Source organism: Athene noctua, chromosome 2 (assembly GCF_965140245.1).
Source record: "Athene noctua chromosome 2, bAthNoc1.hap1.1, whole genome shotgun sequence".
Classification (NCBI taxonomy): domain Eukaryota; kingdom Metazoa; phylum Chordata; class Aves; order Strigiformes; family Strigidae; genus Athene; species Athene noctua.
The window spans coordinates 112,904,829-112,925,860 of record NC_134038.1 but is presented as its reverse complement, the minus strand read 5'-3'; the positions used below and the strand labels follow the sequence as shown (position 1 = coordinate 112,925,860).

Below are 21,032 nucleotides of genomic sequence, written 5' to 3'. Positions count from 1 at the left end.
AGTCATGGCTCCAACATGGAGGGAGAGCTTTAACAGGGCATGTGCAAGCTGCGTTCTGTAGTGCGCTTTCTAATTTTCTGCTCTTAGAAGTATCTCTCTAATCTAAACAATAAATTGCTACCTCAAAGGTAGCTAGCTTAGTTCTGAGTTGCAGCCACCACCTGTTATTTTAGACTGACCACACTTGCCTATACCATTATAAAAATTCACTCCAGATCACAGCTTTGGTATAATTTCATGCATGTGACTCAATCTGCAATTACAGCTTTACACTCCACTTTCACATTCCCTCCTTTCAGCCCAAGTCACTGCCCAACACACACCACGATTCGACCTACTCATTCACTGCATCCACACTCCTGCCCATACCACCGAGCACTGCAGAGAGAGAACCTGCCTTTACATAAAGACCTGAGGTGACAAAACATCCCACCCCATCTAGGTATGCTGCTCCACTATTTAATTATCTGCACTGTTAAATCCAAGGGGTGAGTTTTCCAGTTTCACTGGCCAACCCAGTGATGTAATTCCAACTTTGATGTTTTAGGGGACTGAAAAGCTTTAGCAACTTACTGGGGCCCTCCTTCATGCTTGCTCACCGTACTATTTTCATTACCAATTCAGCCTAGAATCGCTACAAGAACATACCAAGCCAGATACAACCTGCTTGCTGCTATTAATTAAGGTAACACCATTACTGAAGAGAGTCCAAGGTTCTACTCCCACATGGCAAGCAAAAGCCTGCAAGGCTGTGCAGCCTTGGAGGCCCTTCCACGTGCAACACAGCCACCTTCTAAAGGAAGCGAACGGGTAACGGGATGCTCTCGTACTAGCAGCCAAAAAACCATGCGTGAAGGCAGCTCTGGCTAAGCCAGGGAACAACCAGCCAGCCTCCAAATCCACCAGCCAATCTTCCCACCCTCTGCCTGCAGAAGAGTGTGTCTGTTACCCCATCCCACTCACACACAGTTACAGCCAGGGGATGTGAAGCAAAGGGAGAGTGAACTCCCTCCCATCTTTGCACCTCCAAGCATTCCTTGCGTATTAGATTTCCACAGAAAACAGTGGCTTTGCTTTCCTTTCTCATTCCATTACATGCCCAAATACAAGTATGTGAGGGAATTATAAACTACTTAGTTCGGATAACCAAGCATATCAATTTCACTAGTTAGTAAAGTGTAATTCAGGAAATCATCTGTTGGTAAAAAGAACAGAGACTGCATTAAAGATGAAATAAAGTACAAACAGCTTAACTTTCCAGCAGAGGAGTCCATGCCACAGAAGGACAAGATTAGTTAAGCTAGTTCTTTTAAAGTGGCTTACTCTTCAGGGATGCCAGTGGGTGAAAATGCAGCAAAAATGAATTATTAATGTTGTAAGATTTAGGTTAATGCGAGCTATTTCATTCAAAAAGAAGAGCAAACCTTGCAATATTATCTTCCAAAAAATAATCATTTGTATCATGTACTTTCCAATATTTTAACAATTAAACATTTCAATCATTCTTGCTAGATAAAGGTCAGCACTCTCAAATCCAGAGAAGTAGGTTTTTAGGGGTAATTTACCACTACCTCTACCATTAATGGCTGCAACCCCCAGGTCTCTGCTGGCATTAGTACCACTTTGACACAGCTTGGATACCACCAGTCAGCCATACATCATATGATCGGAGAGCACATTACTTACAGTATCAGAATTCTTATTTAAAAGTTACTTGTTTGGAGCTAGAGAACTGTTTGAGATGCGCAATCACTTCAGAGCACAAGAAGTGAAGTTTTATTCTAAAAGGCCATTACAAAACCAGGAATAGTATGAAACCCAGAGCAATTAAAAGTGTCAATGTTTGACGGAGAATCAAATTAAACTCTAAATTTTTTATTAAATACCCACTGTAATGCCTGGAAATCCTGACTACTGAGAGGATTCATCTCACCTCTGATACTGGTTGCCAGTCTAAATGAGTTGGCCAGCCTTTCTCCTTGAGTGCTAGAGAGAGATGGCCACATCCAGAGGGATTCCCACCACGTAGTCAAGATGAAACCTATCTCCTTTTCCTTCATTTAAGTTTGCTACAGACTTTAAAACTCAAACATTCCCACCCTTAGCAGTACGAAAAGAAAACCACTTCATTGCAGGTGAATCATTAACACCTGAGGATTTGCTTGAGGTGCTCTAACTGGGACAATGTCTAAAACTGCCGTGCAGTCTTACTGCCAAGGGCCACACGCCAGCAGTAGCAAACGTGTCTGATTCAAGGTGGAACAGTGCCCCGTTTGAGGCCAGCGATCTTAACTATTTTCCACTAAATCAAGTGTGCTTTGGACCAAGGCAGAAAAAGATGCTATTCTTTCCCAACGCTGGCCCGTGTAAGCATGGCAGCTGTTGCAGTGATCAATGAGAAGCCAAGTGGGAGCATGTAAGTGGTCTACATAATTACAGAGCTGCGCTGGCGAAGCCTGCTTGCTGGGCCAGGCTGTCGGCAGAGGTGAACACCCATGAAGGACAATGGCGTTATTGGCCAGGGCTCGTGCACACTTCCCAGGGAGGGATTAAGACACTCACGTAGGTTTTTATGGCCGACTCGACCAGTCCTTCAGCAGCCCTGTCCATCAGAGGAACAGTACGCAAAAATATTTAAAGCAACAGTAAAATCTTAAGTGTTCCTGCAATCAAGTTTTCACCCTGAATCTTTTATGGCAACTCACAATCTACTGGTAGAAGAGAGGATTTTGTGATTGCACAAATACTTCTGGAAATTCATTTTAATTGAAAACTTGTGCGTCTTGGAGCATAAGTAGATTCACAGCAAAAAGTCCTAAACAATCTTAAAAATTGCTCCAAAAATTGCAAGGTGCCTGTCAAACTCATATGCTCTTTGGAAACCACTACAAAGTATTTTTATGATTGCAGAGAACCTCAAGTCTCCAAATGCAGAGACAGGGTTTTGTTTTGTCAGTTACAGACATAGGAGACAAAACCTGTAACCCTTGCATGGGTGATTTCAGGACATCAGCCCAGAGGTTACATTCAGGCTTCTGTAGAGAAATTTTAAACTTTTTTTTTTTTTAAGAAAAGATTCAACTTATCCATTCCTAAAGACACAAAACTTCCAACAACTGATCAGGAAGACATTTATCTGAATGTTTCAATTTTTTCAAACTGTCATCCCACGTGATATTTTTAGGTTTTCCCTGCAGACAACAGTGTTAGATTTAAAGGCTCATAAACGCAGCAGAAGTTGGTATAGCACTGGGAGGACGTGAGTAAGTGTTTTGGGGTACAGTACATATTTTTCATACACTATGTTTACCCTGAGGAACCTTGCATGTTCACACTTCTCAGAACTTCACCTAATTCAGCACTACTGAAAAGGGCCCTTGGTCTGGGCATCCAAGTAGAAAGAATCTTCACGTTTTAGAAAAACCTGTCCTGGCAGTCTTGGATAATCTTTGACCACAGGTTCAAATTAAATCAAGTAGTTATGAGGACTCTGTTGTCCAAGATAGCCTCTGGACTATATTGCCAAAACATTACAGACAGGAAATATATCAAAGGACTAATTATTTCCAAAAATAACTGGGACAGTTGATGCACTTCCATGTTCATCTGAACAGTCTCAGCCTTCTCTCTTAGGATTTAGGAGCCTAAAATTGCAGTTTCCAGAAATAGTATGAAGCTGCTCGAACCTCTTCTTTGACAAAGAAGCCAAGCATAATTTAAGTAAATGAATGTGCAAAGTATTGTGATTAGTTAATCTCTAAGAGGCCTTCACTTTTAAGAACAAAGAGCATAGGCACTTCAGCAGCATAACAATATTTGCCCTGGATCCTTGAATATCCCAGGGCATTTATGAATCTAGACTAAATTGAAGAGCAGAGCTAATACAGGATGAAGGCACACAAGCTGCCATTTATTATCTACCAGGGAGCTAACATTAAGTCAACACACAGCAACAACCTCTTGCTCGGCTTTTTGGTTTTGGATTTTTACTAGCTGATGGATCCTTTTCTGCACATTTCTCATCAACATGCTTGTGCACACCTGATAAATAAAAAGGGGTCTCCAAGCTGCTTGTAACCCGGCTTCTATCTTGTTCTTCCACCTCATCACTATTATAATGATAGGTATATCTGGGGGAACTGGCAGGCTTGTGAGACTTCAGCAGGCGAGGGTTGGTCGGCTGGAAAGGCAGGGCGTGTTGTCCTCTCCGTCTGCACTCCTCGGCAAGGGCTTCTTCATCTGCCTCACCTGAAAAAGCAAAGAGTGAAAGAAAAGTGAGCTGCACCCAAAATGTTTAAGCTTAGCCTGAAAAAAACTCAAAACTGGGCTGGAAATTGGGTGTCACAAAAGTACTGCCTTGGCTGTGGTTAGCTCACACGTAATCCTGTCTATCTGCCAAATAGGGAGTGTCTGGAGCAGAAAGCTCCATCAACGGCCTCTCACCACATTGAAGCCACCCAAAAATGTCAGCTAGATATGACAGCTGTGGGGCCACTGTTTCCTTTTTCCCAAAAGGCAGTGCGAGCGAGCTGAGCACATGGCCCTGGATGGCATGTCATCTCATCCCACCTCACCTGGCCTGGGAAGGCTTGGCCCTGCTCAAGGAAAATCTATAGGGAAAGGAGGAAGAAATACCCAAGCTGACTACAGGAATGGTGGGAGAAAAACAAAGCTAACGTGGGTTCAGAGGGGCTGGATGTTGGACATCCACAGCTAGAAGGATGGCAGAGACATGTGAAGGACCACATGAAGGAGGGAAATTGGGTTGAAGATGTAAGAGTTAAGCACAATCTGGAGGATAAAGCACGCAAGCACAGCAAAGGCAAATGAACACAGTGGAAGTGTTTGCAAGAATTAATATGAAAGATGAGGTACTTCAGTCATACTCATGCTGTTTTGCAGATAACACTTTCCTTTGCTGCAGAAATTGTAATAGTACCAATGCTGCAAAGTAGAGAAATCAGCTACCGTAACAAAGAAATAACAAAAAAACAAGAAAACAGCAAAACCACACATCAAAAACCAAACAGTAAGATAACAAATAAAAAAGCCAAATACATTCAACAAGGAAAATAAGAGGGGGGGGGGGGAGGGGAGGGAGAAGAAAGGTGTGTACCACATCTGTCTCTTAAAGGCTTTTTAAAGTTTCATTAATTCAATTACTTAAGTACTTTTAATAGACCTGATGAAATACAGCGTCATTTTATTTGCATCAAAAGTGGTGTGTCACATTCTGGAAGTTTTTCCTGGGATGTGCCCAGCACCAGCTGCTTAGGGAGGGGTGTGTGCTCTCAGCTAATGCATGTGCTCTTAGTTCATGGCTGGAAAATGCTTTGAAGATGGAAAAAGCACCACGTATGCAGTAAGGAACAAGAGCAGTAATACCCACTTCATTGTGTGCACCAAACCACCGACACTTTCAAACAAAACAGGTCGCATCGTCTTTACCTTGTAATCATACATTGGGAGATGCTTCTGAGGGCATGAGGAAAAGGAGGCAAAGTATGTTTAAAAAGTCATCTCACAGTACAGTGCAGCACCCAAGGTCTCACAGGAGAAGGGAACTCCCCAAGACGTGCCTCACATCACCTCACCATGCATTTGAGCACCTGATGTGCATGGAAATTATGCAGAGGACCCTTTTTCCCAGGCGATTAAATGCCCATTCCCCGCCCCTCAACACTCACGCTTTTTTACCCTTGAGTCTCCAGCTCTTCCAAAGGCATAAGCAAACAAGACAAAAACACAAGTGATGATAACACCATGGATTTCTGCATTTAGACACTGCTTGTCTGCATCATACCAATGTAAAACTCTGGATGTGCCGTTCTCCTTACGGTAGGAGAGGGCTGGCAGGATGGCTTTTTTCCCCTCATATGGGGCACAGCGCTTCAGCTACAAGAGGCTGTGGGCAAGGAAAAGCTCAGAAAATGCCAGAGGCAGAATTGCTGGCATTTCCCATAAGATGCTACAGGATTTTACACACCGTACAAACAGCACTGAAGCATGTATCTGTCTGATGGTACCAGGTCTATGAAGATGTAGCCTATAAAATGCCAGCAGTTAAAAAAAAACATAGGGAAACCCACGAACACCAGTTGCACATACAAAAACCAGTCAAGATAGTTCGCTTCCTAACAAATTATAGTGCACCAGAAATAGGAGATCCCTCTCATGGTAACACTAACTACATGGCTTTTTGATGTGCAAAGTCTCACTTGATGCATGTTTATATTTTATTTTGGCAAGCAGATGCAGGAATTAGAAATGTGCTGAGGCCATTCTCGAAGATCTGTGGGGATGTGTGTGTGTGTGTGCATTGCAGAGACACCCTGACCAGCTACACTAACAATGCAGTTAAATATTAGACCAACCGGCTGCTCTACATACACCTCAATAAATAACTCTAACTACGCTAGAGATCAATCTCAACACCTTCAGTCCAATTCAGCAGGTGTGAAAGGAACAGTTTAACACTGGAAGAATTCAAAATAATCCTGCTCCTCCCTGGTGATGTACCTGCAGCATCATTGCATGCTGGCCCTCTTGCACCCTGATGCTTCCTTGATCTGCTGCTTGCACTGAACACTCCTGCAAAGCTCCCTTGCTCTGGGAGCTGAGATGTACCACAAGCCCCACAACACTGAGCACCTAATGGAGTCACAGAAAGATCTTCCAGCAAGCACTCGCTGCTTGCGTCCAACTTAAAATATAAAAATGTGAAAGACATTCCATACTCCAAACTTTCCAGTTAAACCAACTGCAATCTAGAGAAGAGGCAGGAGAGCTTGTCCTGCTTTGTCATATCTTGTGAGAGCTGCTCGCCAGAGCAGGTTTTAGCTTTCAGCTTTTGACAGTATGAGCATGGCTCTGACTCTGGAAGACGACTGTACCTGCCTGCTACACATCTCCTGTGAGTTTTGGGACAAGTCCTTACAACTATGCCACTTTTTGTCTGTGAAAAGTCGCAATACACCTTCTCCAAGGCTTTGCCTGGTTTGTCCTCCACCTGCAGCTCTTTGCAAATGGCCCAGAGCAAGGACTGTCCCCTCATCTAGCAGGGTTCATAGTTGAACTGTTCAGTTGCAAAGAAAAACACAAAAAAAAAAAACAAACCCCAACAAAAAAACCCCACCACACAAACAGACAATTCCTGTAATGCATATATCTCTTTCCTTCAAAACTAACCCCCAAAGCTGGACCTTGCACTGCACCATCACAAAGCTGAAGCTGCTGCACCAGCCAATGAACCCAAGAGAGCCCTGTCTCTGCTTGGTGCTGCCAGCACACTGCCTGCCTGCTGCCTGCTCTGACAGCACCAGTCTGAGATGCAGGACTAAGCTGCTCCTGCTTGGAATTTACCCGTGCAACGCAGCAGTGGCTGAAGCGCAAGGAAGGGGCATGTGGCTGAGGGTGGGAATCAGTATGAAACGCTTAGAGACTGTCCACTGAGATACAAATGGTGAAAGGGCTTTTGCAAGCTTGTTCAAACCCACTGCTTGCCCCAAAAGAAGTGGCAATCTATGCTAAAACCTAGAGCACAATTCCTTGGTATTGGACTCAAGGAACCCACATCCCTTCGGAATTTGTCTTCAGTCTTTCCTTGTAAGCTGCTTAACTTCGTGTCATCAAGGATCTGTAATTAGCATTTTTGCTAAGCTGACCTGACCTGTGTTACACTGCAAGAAAATTCTTAAGCCGCCATCACCATTACTCTGCTGTTTGGGGTGAAAGGATCAGCACACCAGAGTGGCTGCATCTGCATGCCACAAAACATAACACAGTGGCAACTGAAGTAAAATATTTTATTTACTCTGATTAGACTACAAAATTACCTGGTTTTCCTCCAGGAAAATAAATGTATTTCCTATTTCTGGGCTCCCCATCTGTCCTTTACCTCATGGCAGAGCCCTGGGGGGATGCAGAGCTGCCCCCCACCACTACACAGGCAGCACATTTTGCAGCTAAATCATAAAATCATAGAATGGTTTGAGTTGGAAAGCACCTCTCAAGGTCATCTAGTCCAACTCCCCTGCAATGAGCAGGGACATCTTCAACGAGATCAGGTTGCGCAGAGCCCCATCCAACCTGACCTTGAATGTTTCCAGGGAAGGGGCATCTACCACCTCTCTGGGCAATCCGTTCCCATGTTTCACCACCCTCATCCTAAAAAATTTCCTCCTTATATCTAATCTGAATCTACCCTCTTTTAGTTTAAAATCACTACCCCTTGTCCTATCGCTACAGGCCCTACTAAAAAGTTTGTCTCCATCTTTCTTATAAGCCCCTATTAAGTACTGAAAGGATTAAATCCATCTCGATCACCCAACAGAGTCATTCAGTTTTCCATCTCCCCCAAAGTAAAGACAAGTTCTAGTTCAAAAAGTAGACCGCAAATAATTGTCTAAACTTTTTCCCCTTTATGAGTTGCAGGAGAGCACGATGGCACCACAAATTAGATAATGCCATAACATCACATTGACTGTGATTCAAATATTGAGTTATCTATGGTGTTATGCATGGTATGCTCCTCTAAATTTCTGATCATCTATCTTTAATACACCTTGCAAAACAAAACTAAAGGGTCATTTGCATCAACTATTTTCTCTTGTTCTACATATTTAAATGTATTTGAAACATTCCAGCCAGACTCAATAAAGCTAGCTGTACCAATTGCAAATACCAGACTTGAAAAAAATTTATTCTGAGAAAGGTCAGACACACAGGGCATCACTAAAAAAAAGTGCTTAAACATTGCTGGAGCTTTGTCAGTGATGATGTTTGTCCTGGAAAAGGCTTTTAGGAAGATTAGTTGTATGGAGGGGAAGTCCATAGGCAAGTTCAGTGCTGGAATATCCACTTGAGAAGTAACTTTCAGGGGTGCTCTGGCTTTAAACAGCCCTTGGTTCCCCCCATGGCTCCTTCTCGCTGTCTCCCACGCCTCCAAGCCAGCACACCCACGTGAGAGCCTGGGCAGCCACGCCATGAACCCAAGCAGAGGACTGATCCAGGTTAAAAATAACACTTCCTGCGAGCTTATTTTTAACCCAGCTCAGTGCCTAGATTCAGCTCACCGTGCAGCTGCCCTAGCTGGGACAGGGAAGGGGGCAATTACTGGGGGCTGCTGGAATCTGCATCCAGATTACAGTGTTAAGCAAAAGGTCTTATTCTACTAATGCAAATAATAATTAAAAACCTTGCAGTTATTTCACTTGCAAAACCAGTTTGGAGAAGTTACATTTCTAAGGGCTAATTCTTAAAATGACGATTCAGTATTACTAGCAACATTTAAAAACAATAATTAAATTTTGTTTCCTGGTGCACCAGGTTCTCCCAAATGAAAAGCAGCTTCGGCAGAAAAATAAATCAAACACGAGCTGTAGCATCCTAAAAAGCTGCATTAGGACCAAAACCTGCCTCCTGCTCCAAGCAATATTATAAGATCCTTGGGCTGAAAAATAATTTCTCATAGCAAAGTGCTGCTGTACAAAAGGGGAAAATATGGATCCTTTAAGCTGTAATTAACCAGTAGAGGGCAATATTGCCTATCGTGAGGGGCAACATCAGAAAAGTCACTGACAACTCGTATTTTTTCGGTTATGCATCAATTTTGAGTACAGTTCTTGGACTAGGTGGGCACATCTAGGGAGCCACCAGCTACACCAAGGGGTCCACATGTGCTCCTGGAAAATTGAGATAAAGCACAGGAATATTCCAGGTGAGGTGGGACAGGTAAGTCGAAGAGCACTTCACACAAAAGCAGCCCTACACGACCTAGCATTATTATTTTGTGTTATGTTTAAGTAGCATCCATGTACATCCTGGAATTGAACTGAAATCCTACCAGGAATCAGCAGTAATTAGCGGCAAGATAGTAATTAACAGAAACATGCCAAACAAACCGGGGTAAACATCCTGAGGATATCAAACTACTCATTTACATTTACCATGCCACTTCCCTCGCAACAGGAAGGGGAGCCTTCGTGGTTCCCGCATGGCAGCCCTACTGCTTGCATGTTATTTTCTTACACATCTAACCAAGAAAAAAAAAAAAAAATATATATATATATATATATATAAAATCAGGATCTTCCCCTGCATTAAGAAACAAGAAGTAGGTGCACCAGTTTGCTCAGTCCAAAGGAAGACTTCCCCAAGGCTGTGAACACCACACAGCCCTTCCTGTAACCAGCATCAGAAGATGCAACTGGTGAGGGACATCTGGCTTTATCTAATGACACAAGACAGCTCAAAGCTAAAGCTCCAGTGAGCTGTTGTGCAAGGATGGCTTGCAGGAAACTTACTCCATTCAAATCTTCCTTGAACGAGGGCCAGCAAAGTGTCTGTCTAATACTTTTAAGACTTTAAGAGGTGGTGTATTTTCTGCAGCTCAAAGCAGGACACTGTATTTCGGCTTCCAGAGAAGACACAGCTGGAAGTCTCATGTTAGTCTGAGCTGCTACCAACGCTGACTGACAACAAAACAAGAGAGCAAAGCAAAAAGCTTTGCTTGATTTTTTTCCCTTCCTATTACAAGGGCTTGGAATTTACCCTGTGCCTACGGAGGGCCCTGCAGTCTCTGATGACTCGGCTACATCCGCTGCTGCTGGGGTGAGCTGAGCTGCAACTGAAGGAACAACCCAAAGAAAAAAAATCTCTATTTACATACATTTATCTGAAGTCAATAGCACTATGATCTTTGTAATCTGTTCATAAGATTTTTGTACTGATAAACTTTTCTGCTGTTACAGCAGCTCCAGTATTAATACTTACCTTAGCAGAAGATACCGGGGTTCTTCTGAGACTCAAGTCCGACATTTGCTGTGAAATCTAATACTTTGGAGGAGTCCATTGGAGCCAAAAACTTAATGGAAATGACCTGTCTACAGACCTGGATTACCCTGGTCTGAAAAATTCCTGGAGATTAACTGGTTCTTTTGTTTCTTCTCTAAAAGAGAAGAATACCTTATAGATATATATTATACTATCCATTATAGAACAGAGAAAACATCAGGAGACCAAGTAACTCTACTAAAACATAGAAGTGGTCTAATTTGGGGGACCAAACTTGAAAGTTGTTTTCAGAAAGCTGCCAAATCATTGCAGTTTCTTTTAATCTCTGTTGGGAGTGAGGGATGATCATTGTAAGATACCAAGCCCAGGGTATTTTCCAAAACCACATGTGCACACACACCCCCACCCACCCCTCCTGAAATTGTAGGCAACACGCTCAGTCAAGAAAATACTCCCTCACCATCACTGGAGGCTATGTTGAGCAAGTTCTTCTGATTAATTGTTCTTAAACTTGTTTCTAAATGCCAGGAAACACTAATACTGCGACACTTAACAGCAGGAGTTATAAAACCCACTTTCAGCCTGTGCTCTCTCGGGTTTGTCAGACTCGACAGAAACTAAAATTTGCATCAAGTCCTCTTCGGAAAATATTGCTGAGTTTGACAGTGACAGCCTTTAAAAATCTCCCTCTTGCTATTTGATGTGATGCTTATGAGACAAAGCAGCCATTTTAAAATCTACTGACAAAAAACCCACAAGTAGTCTCGAAAGCCGAAAGAGCCTGAAATCACTCAGAAACTATCCGGGGAATGCCAGAGCAGCTGCCCCAACTGCGCCATAGCTTCTAGGGGCAGAGCTTTTGTAAGCCATAAAGGGAGTTTATTTCAACACTGAAGTTTATCAGCTAAAGCACAGGATGAAGGATGACATTTTGAACCATCTCACACAAATCAGTGGCTTTCACCAATTAACGACAATCATTTTTCATCCAGAGCAATTGCACACTCCTCAGTGCTACTGAGAGCACGAGGAAATTGAGAGTTTCCTCTGGTGCAGCAAACTGATGTCTGTCTGAGACATCCCTCCTGCAAAATGCTAGAAAATATTTAGCTTAAGTGGTGCCCGGAGTGCTCAGCTGGTTAGAAACTAAAGATGTTGTCAGCTCTCAATCCATGCTCTCTGCAAAAACCTGCTGCCATGTCCCACTCCATCCTCTCCCCATCTCACACCCTGTGCTGGTTCCGACAGCACAGCTCTGCCGTCTCCAGTGTCACCATGCTCAGACATGCGTTAGGTCTCCCTGCTCCAACTCAAAACCTCATATTAAGTTTATAACTTGGAGAATTTAGGTCAGGCTTTCCCAGGCCAGGACCATCACTACTTTTTCCTCTGCCATGGGAGCCAGGCATTTCCTGCAAGGGAGGAAAAAAACTCCACAAGTGGCAGGAGACAGCAAGGGAGGTGGTGGTAAAGACCTGGGAAGTGATGGAAAAAAAGCGGGGGTGAGATTTGGGAAAAAGGACAGAGACTGATGGAGCGACTCTCACAGTGCTATTTCTGTCCCGAGAGAGCCATGGCTGCAGCACGTCCAGTATCTGGGAAAGGGCAGGGCTCAATACTTTTTGCTCAACACACATAGCAATCCTCTGCCCTTCTGGCTTTAAAAGCTGGCAATGGACATACTCCTTTTATTTTTGCCCTCTTATCCAGCTGCTCCAGTGCCAGCTCACGCTGTTCCTACTCAGCCCGTACCCCTTTGGCACAGGGCAGGGGCAGGAGAAGCCCTACACCATGTCCACTCACCCTCCCCCCACCCCCGCAACAGCTCTCTTAGAAAGCTCAGCCTTTTGATTTTCTTTTTTTTAGCCATCTGGATTTTACCTACCACCCCTGTACATGCCCCATAACCCCATTATATCCTGTATTCAGCCCAGCGTGTACCGACACGAATCCTGCATTCCCAGAACATCAAGACACTCAAGATGACAGTTTCACCACAAAGATACCCCAATCTTCAATGAACTGGGAAAATTAAATGAGTATACACCATACGCTAACTATAGTGGCGCTGCAAATGGGTACTTCGAAAGGAAATGTCATGATGCTGTGCCCCAGAGTGGCTAATAGGGATCAATGGCTAAAGCCACTCCTCTTTGACCGTATCGGGTGGTACAGAGCTCTGAAGCCTGACATACAGATAGGGGGGTTGCTGAGAGAGCCTGGATTTACCTCCTTGCTGCCAGAACTTATTCATCAGAAGATTTTTTAAAGCCCAGTGAATGGTCCTCCTACATTAAATTTGAGGCCAGAGGGAAGTGCAGGCTGAGCCCATCCAGGCTTTTGCAGTTATTCTGCTTTTGTTGAAGCACACCAGATTATGCCAGCTGCTCTCATTTTAAAGATTTGGGATGTGGGAAATGTAAATGGCAGGAGGTAACACAAATCCCCACGTTTCCAGCAAGCAGAGAGGTGACCCCATTTGCATGCTGCTGCTCAAAATGAATTTCATTAAAAGACTTTATCACACAGGGGTCTTTTATTCATTTCTGCATGAATTTTGAAAGAAAGCAAAGAACAAAGAATAAGCTTCACAGCTTGACATACATAAATACAAATTAGCAAGATTTCAAGCTTAGAGTTTGAACAAATGGACCTGATTTTTTAACAGCAATTGAGATTACTTAAAAGATGATGCTTTCTACACTTTTCAGGGTCATGGCAGATCTCTACCACAGTCTTCTGCAAGTCACATTGTATGTCACTACGCTGCAGTGCTGCCTGCCAGACCCCCTTAAAAAGTTGCACCAGGGCCTTCTACTCTTGGAGCTTTTCTCCCCAACACACTCCCTACACAACACACAGGTGAGATGGGGCTCAGATCACTGTAACTGTCTCCCCCTCTTACATAGCCCCTCTTCCTCCAGAACTGGTATCACTAACATTGATAAAATACTTGATAGGGTTCAACATTCAGAGTTTTTTTTCATTTCAGCCACAGGCAAGAATCCCTGCAGGTTTCATCTCTACCAAGAAGCAGCCTTGCATCTCACATTTCACTTTGAAGTTAGATTTGAAGTGCAAACAAAAATCCTACTGAGAAAAAAAAAAAAAAAAAAAGAACAGAAAAGAACTGGCCCTTGCAATGCAACCTAATAGTACAAGAGGAAAACAAATAAACAGAAAATCCACAGTGCAACTACATGCAGCCCACCTAGGTCCTCCGCAGTGTACCCAGACACAAGGTGCCTTCCACTGGTGTTTCCTCTCTCCTTGTGCCTGAGCAGAGACCCACAGACCTTCGCGCCTCTCACACTCGTGCTCCAGAACCTCCCAGTGCCAGACAAAACAGCCCCTTCGCTGCCCCAGACAAAACTCTGCTTGTTGCCTTCAACCCTCTTAAGTTACCACCCCCAGGTCAAGCAAAATTGGCCTCTACAGCAAGCAGAGGAAAAATGCCTTTCTACTCTCACAATGAACAGCTCTTTATAACTCTTAAAACCCAACAAGTTAAGTATCAAGATGTTGTCTTATATTTCCATTTAGTGCCCCTCACTACAAGGAACATCTCCAGAGCAGTTCTGAGCAAGCCCTAACTTGAAAATTATATAGTTTTGTTACACATTTTCCCATTGATTATCAGCTTTAAACCAGTCTTCAAAACCTTAACATACAGCAAACCCAGACTACCATAAAAGAAAAAAAAATTAAAAAAAATATATATATATAAAGCCAAAAGCCACGCAGTTAAATTTAAAAAGAAAAGAATCTCATGAGTGACTTCAGAAAAATGTAACGAATTATTTCCCCAGCTGTTTTGTCAACACTTCCATAGTAATTTGGCAAAAGCACAAAATCACCAAGTTTATATTTCATCAAATGGCTATTAGCACTGCTGAAATCTCACAGACACACGACAGTTTGTAAGCTCTGATCTTTTTCGGTTAATCATTTGAAAAATATTCTCCCTTCTACCCTCAGCCTTAAATATGACACTAAGGGTTTCACATATTAATTATTAAAAAAAGGAAGAGATACCCGCCCTCTCCGATTATACCCCTCAACATGTAATTCATTCCTTATCTGTCCCTGTACTACTAGGACTAGGACGAGTAAATGCCAGCTCCCAGTGCCTGCACACATCCCTGATTTACACAGCTCCAAGGACCATCATCTTTTAATTGACATACAAAGACCATCATCTGTTAATTGACCCTGAAAACAACACGTGCTCATAGTAACAGGATGTCTCTTCTGACAACTCAATAGGTTTCAATGTGGTTTATGAACCTTCACCATGAAACCCTATCCTATTTTTGACATCTTCCTGACAAGAGCACTAAGCTATTAGTTGGTATTCAGTTTGATAATACTAACACACTAATGAGAAGTCTGATTTTTTTAAAAAATAGTGTTTCAAGATGACATTCAATACTAATTTTGACTAAAAACTGTATTTAATTAGGAACACCGTAGAGTGACCATATAGGGGCCATAACACCCAAGCTACACCACTTTTTGTTGTTTGGCATCTCCAATCGATCAGGGAACTCTCAGAGTTTCTAAACAATCCTTCTTCAGCCTATGCTTTAAAACCCACCATAGTTTAGGAATACAACAAGAAATTTTCTAAATCCAAGACCTACCAATAACTGTTTATACATGCAAATGCATACACACAAACATATACACACATACATATATTTATGCACACAAAAAGAAATTGCTTCATGTATACTGCTCAAACTGAAGTTCTGACCAAAATAACCAATAAATGGAGAGCACAGAAATTAAGATTTTCTCAATTAAAAAACCCAAACACCAAACCAAAAAAAAGACTACCATCCAACGATAACAATACTTACAATTATCTTTTGTGCATGAGAACAGTATCGTCAGTCAGTTTATACACTCCTTCTGCAGAGATCCAGTGGGAACAGGGAACGTTTTATCAAGAGAGCTTTGTCAGTTTTAGAAACAGAAGAGTTTGAACAGCAACATTCGTACCTGCTCAGTGTACGCAATATGGCCACGCATCTCCTGGGAAGGCCAACCCAGAGCTGCCCATGCAGATGTGATGGCTGTTCCCATCCTGTGCTGCTGCAGCGGCACCATCCCACCTTCTCTTTTAACACACCTCTGAGATCCATGGGATGAAGCACCAAGGACAAGGTTGGACTGTTTCCAACCACAGTCTCTTGGGCCAAAGCAAAAACAGAGCACACCAGTATTTACAAACTACCACACAGGCAGAGGAACTGGAGATCAACACATTCCATAAAGGAGCAAAGAGCACCTGAATGCCCACCGGCTCCTGGTGGAGAGGTGGACGTGCCCATGGAAAGGATGCACCCACTGAAACCGTGTGACCCGACAACTCAACACCTAGAGGCACCGTAACAAGCTCCGGCTCAAAATCACCCAAGGTACACACATACCCACATGTCTTGTAATTCTGTAATGGCAGTGAAAGCTTTTCCAAATATTTAAGTGACTATTTGTCAGTGGATTCATAATATCATGGTATAAATATTTGAAAAACTTTAAAAACAAATCATCAAAACTGCAGAGGTTTGAACTGTTTAACTACAAAGACAATTTTGTACTACTAGCAGCTCAAAGTGCAGGATCCAGCAAAGCTACTTCACCTCCCCCTTGAACACCAGCAAACTCAAAATTTCCTCAGAAGCACTTGCCACAAGTTTTACTAAATCTGAAAGTGTCAAACTTCATTTACACTACAGCATTTCTCCTCAGCCTTGTAATACCATTATTGCTCCCTTTGCAGGGCTGAAAATGTCTTGCAGTCAGCACTGTGATATCGAAAGGAAATCTACAACAGATGCACAACAGATAAGAACGATGTTCACCTACATTTGTTATCATGCAAGTCAGCAACTGACATAAAAAGGCCCAGACTTTGTACTTCTGAGAACATTTCATCACTTTCTAATTAAAATTCTGACCTTGCCTGAACTCCCGGTATTGGATACAGCCTGATATCTCTGCAGAAACAATCTCCTTTTACAGTATTTTTTTAAAGCGCTAAATAAAAGAACAGTTGTTTTTCTAAAGAAAAAGTTGCTTACTCAAGACTGAATAGTGGACTGAAAACAAAATTACAGCAGGGAAGGCAGTAATTTCACCTACCAGGAGGTGGAATCTGTTTGCAAAAGCCTTCAAAGCACTGAATTTCTATTGAGAAGATAAACTGATAAATAAAACTATTGTAACACTAATATACTGGACATTGATGACAGTTCAGCTAGAACCTCAGAGTGTCCATTTCAACTGAAAATTTGGGAGGGCCTATATTTTCAGGGAAGACTAGACAGATCTATCACAAAAACAGAAAACTGGACTTTGACCTCTATTATCAATGTATCATCTAACTTGCATTAACGCTGCACTTCAAGTTGCTAGCTTGGCTCTGGGCCACTTACAGGTCCATACTCAACACCAGAGACACCAATAATTTAGGAAATTTTGCCACCACACCCAGAAAACACAAGTTAGCTGAATTTGGAGCCCAGCATGAACGAAGGGTTGGCTTTTTGTTTCCTGAGGAGCTGGGAGGCGTAAGGCAAAATCTCCCCGTCAAACAGGTCTCGTAAAAGGCAGCTTTCCACTGCTGGAAACTATTCTGTCCAGGGCAACAAGCACCTCCCCTGCAACAGAGCACACAGCACGGGCATGCAGTCGGCTTCATGATTTATTCTATGAAAAGGGTTACCAGGGATGTAGTCATCTCCTTCTATAAACATTTTGGGAGCAAAGCACACACGTGATCACAGAGCAAGTGCTAGAGGAGAGGGAAGAGTGGAAACCACATGAGAGTAATCAGTTAAACTTTTGTTCTTGATTCTGTTCATCAAGAAGAGCAGGGAGGCTTAAACACCTGTATCTTCTCAGAAAAATGTTTTACTTCCCTGAGTTGAGCTTCTTGTTTTAAGGAGTGATTACAAGATTATTCACTGCATTAGAAAACACTTAAAATTCACCTTCTGTTCTAAGACACTTTTCAAGACAGAGGTGTATTTGTTAATAAATAAATAATGCCTACAGAACTGCTATGGATAGGATTCAGAGCAAATTACTCAATTTTCTTTTAACCTTTCCAACAGGACTATCTTTCAGTTCTTTTGGGCTCGTGCTTTCAAGATGGATCAAAAGTAAGTCAATATCAGTGTTTCAGAAATACTTTGGAAATTATTTAGACATCCCCCCTTGCAATAGATACTGCAATTTATATACTGTATAGTAGTAGCTGGCATTGATAGAACACCTCAAAAAGATGAATATGCACAGTAAAGTACACATAATTTTTACTTAATAGTGGTAAAACAATCATCTGCTTTGTCATTTTCTACTTGATCCTCTAGAGAAATTGCTGTGTTTTGCCTAAGAACACCTGATAATGTCTCTTCCAGCAATGTAACAGAGGGCTTGAGTTGTAAAGCGAACAGAATTGCATTTCCTAACTCTAAAATAGGTTCCATGCAGGATGTGACTCAAAAACTTTGAAGCTACTTGGAAAATATGGACAAAAGGATGTAATTCTTTTGCTCTCACAAGTTACAGTTCTGACACATATAAAACTAGTTTTGGCGTGGTTTGCTGTTAGTGAACAGTCAACACAGACAAGGTGTACACTGGCTATATACTTCGCCAACTACTGACAGACTTCTGTATAAGACATCTTTTAAGCCAGGAAAGGGCAGAGCAGTACAGCACATACACTTGTTTGCTTTTCCATTAGCAAGTTTCCTTGTCGCTACAGCTGGCTGCGTCTGTGCTGGTGAAGCTGTACTCCTTGACTCTGCTGTAAGGTGAATACCTTACAGTTTTTATTATCTGTACAGAAAAGAGACTGCAGAAAAGCTATTTTAAGCTATTGCGATCTCAGAATCAGGTTAATTTGAGCATAGAGGAACTAAGACATAGTTCTGGAGTTCCAGTACTCTCCAAGCAGGATACCTTCCCCAGAAAATTAGGAAGGACCTGAGAGACACCAGGACTTTGGCATACAAGAGTTCACATCTTAGTTTTGTTCCAAACTGTGTTTGATGGTTATATGACCCAAATGCTGCTGAGTTATAATTGTAGGAATTTGCCTTTCCTTCAGCTTCTCTTACAAACAAACTTGATTAACAAATGCAGCTCTAGGTATATACAAAACCCAAATAAGCATCCACAGAGTGGTTTTAAGCACATAAGCCCTGTAGAAGACACTTCTATGACTGCTCCCTGTAAAAATATTTTTCTGACATATTGCAGTCTCAGGCAATTAGCACACTACCAAAGATGAGCCAATTAACAAAAGGACAGTTTTTTTCATCGCAGTCACTCAAAATTTAACTCTTACATTGATAGCAATATGTGTGTTTTGACACACACTAAAAATAACAACTTTATATCATTAAATTGTTGCCCACATCAAAGAAAAGGAATAGTTCATTCTGCCAAATGAATCTTTGTCATAACATTCATTTAACAAGAGACCTCCTAATCTTCATCTCAGGAGCTGAAATTAGGTGCTCTCAAACTCTGCAGTCTGTTGTTGGTGAGAAGACAGGAGATGTACAAGGGTGCTCTGTAATGCAAATTCCAAATCAAATTCCCTGGAACAGTTGTCGCAGCCCTCGCCCTGGTTCCTCCTCATCACTAAACACCTGATTTATCCACTACAATAAGGCAACTACTTACCTTAATAGATCCAGAATGTGTTCTCCCACATGAAGTCCACTCTCAGCACCTACACATCCCAAACTGGATGCTTTAGGGCAATAGTCATTGGGCAGTACTATCTGTGCCCTAGATGCACGTGTTGTCTTCTCTCTTCCCAGCCACCCTCCTTCCCCAGCATCTCCTGAGAAGCAAGGCAGCCCCTGCACACAGCCCCAGCCACACCTCCAATTCCTTCATCACAAAAGCACTCCCCAGCCTCAAAACCACAGTAAGAGAATATGTCATGTGTGTTAATGTTAACACATCGGGAGAGGGAGGGAAGACTCTGAAGGAAGGAACACTTCACCCTATGTTGCATCTCAATCTGTGCCCCAAGGCTCCTGAGATTCTGCTACTTCTCTGTAGAGCCCAAACACTCACTTCTCACTGAAACTATTTTTCAGAAAGCTATTCCTTTAAGACACTGACAGCTGGAGAAACTACTTCTCTTGGCAAGTTCTTCCAGCAGTTAAGTCACCCATGTGTTAAAAATGTATGTTTATATTCTCATTTGAATTTGTCTAGCCTTATACAAATGTTTATACCCTTCTTCCAAACAAGGTGACCTTTAATATGAACAGTTTTATCTTAGCGGTGTACACATTTTTTTAGAATCAAACTGGAATTTGGCACACCATCCTCGGGCTGTAGAAGCACCTCCCTTGGCAGGGAAACAAGCCTCCACAGCAGCACAGATCTTGGACCAGCAGAAAATGGGCATGGTGAAAGAGGAGACAGAGGCAAATCCCCACCACTTCTGCATTTGCTGCAGCAATAACTGGTGAAAAGGTTTCCCTGATGAGAAAAGCAAGGCCAAATGAGGAAAAAAGTCCTTGAAATTTATGCCAACAGCACAAAGCCAGGCTGCGTTGGTTTCCTGCTTCTCCCTTACAGGCTTCATGCCTTGCAAGCTACACTGAGAAGCAGCATCATGCTTATGAGGGATGTTAAGATTTGTCTCTCTTCTTGGGGCTAAAGCATCCAAGCTCAGAAAAGATGGAAGTAGCACTAGAGGTATTTAATGAAAGAAACACTTTGGTGGTCGTCCTAACTTGGAAAGTGAATCTCCCCAACAGAGAAATCTTCCATCTCTTTGCAGTCATTCAGGAGCTCAAAGACCGAGGGCAGAGGGTTCATGAACGTTACTCATGCTTGCAGGCAATACCGAAAGCATCCAAAACAGCTTTAAGTGAACTTCCAGCTCTCTACTGCTCTCTTGAACATCCAGCTCCCAGTTTGTATGGAGGAGCTGAATAACGCCCTTTCGTTTTTGAAGCGCAGTACACTTGCTGATAAGGACTTGACCGTATTTCCCGTAAGGACCCAGTAGTAAGAAATGTATACGTCCAGATTAGCAGACTAATTTTGGGAGGTGTCTGAGTGACTACTTAATAGGGCATGTCCAAATAAATCAAAGTACCAAAGTGCCTTCTGATGAGAGACAGTATTATTACAGCAAGTCTGGTCAAAGTCCTCTGAAGACAAAAGTCTTAGTCCTCCAACTCTGGCTAAGA

The 21,032-nt window shown here is 42.5% G+C and overlaps 1 protein-coding gene across 4 annotated transcripts in view; it reads right to left on the bottom strand.

Moving 5' to 3' along the window:
• The window catches only part of DNAJB6 (DnaJ heat shock protein family (Hsp40) member B6), a 63,914-nt gene that overhangs the window by 5,586 nt on the left and 37,296 nt on the right, over positions 1–21,032 (bottom strand). For 3 of the 4 annotated variants that reach the window (XM_074899927.1, XM_074899926.1, XM_074899928.1), the window contains exon 9: positions 3,920–4,248. In XM_074899927.1, coding sequence (XP_074756028.1) covers positions 3,935–4,248 — 314 coding nt within the window. In that variant the 3' untranslated portion in view covers positions 3,920–3,934. Of the gene's footprint in view, positions 1–3,919; positions 4,249–21,032 lie in introns of those variants that run through there. The other variant, XM_074899929.1, reaches the window with a different exon arrangement.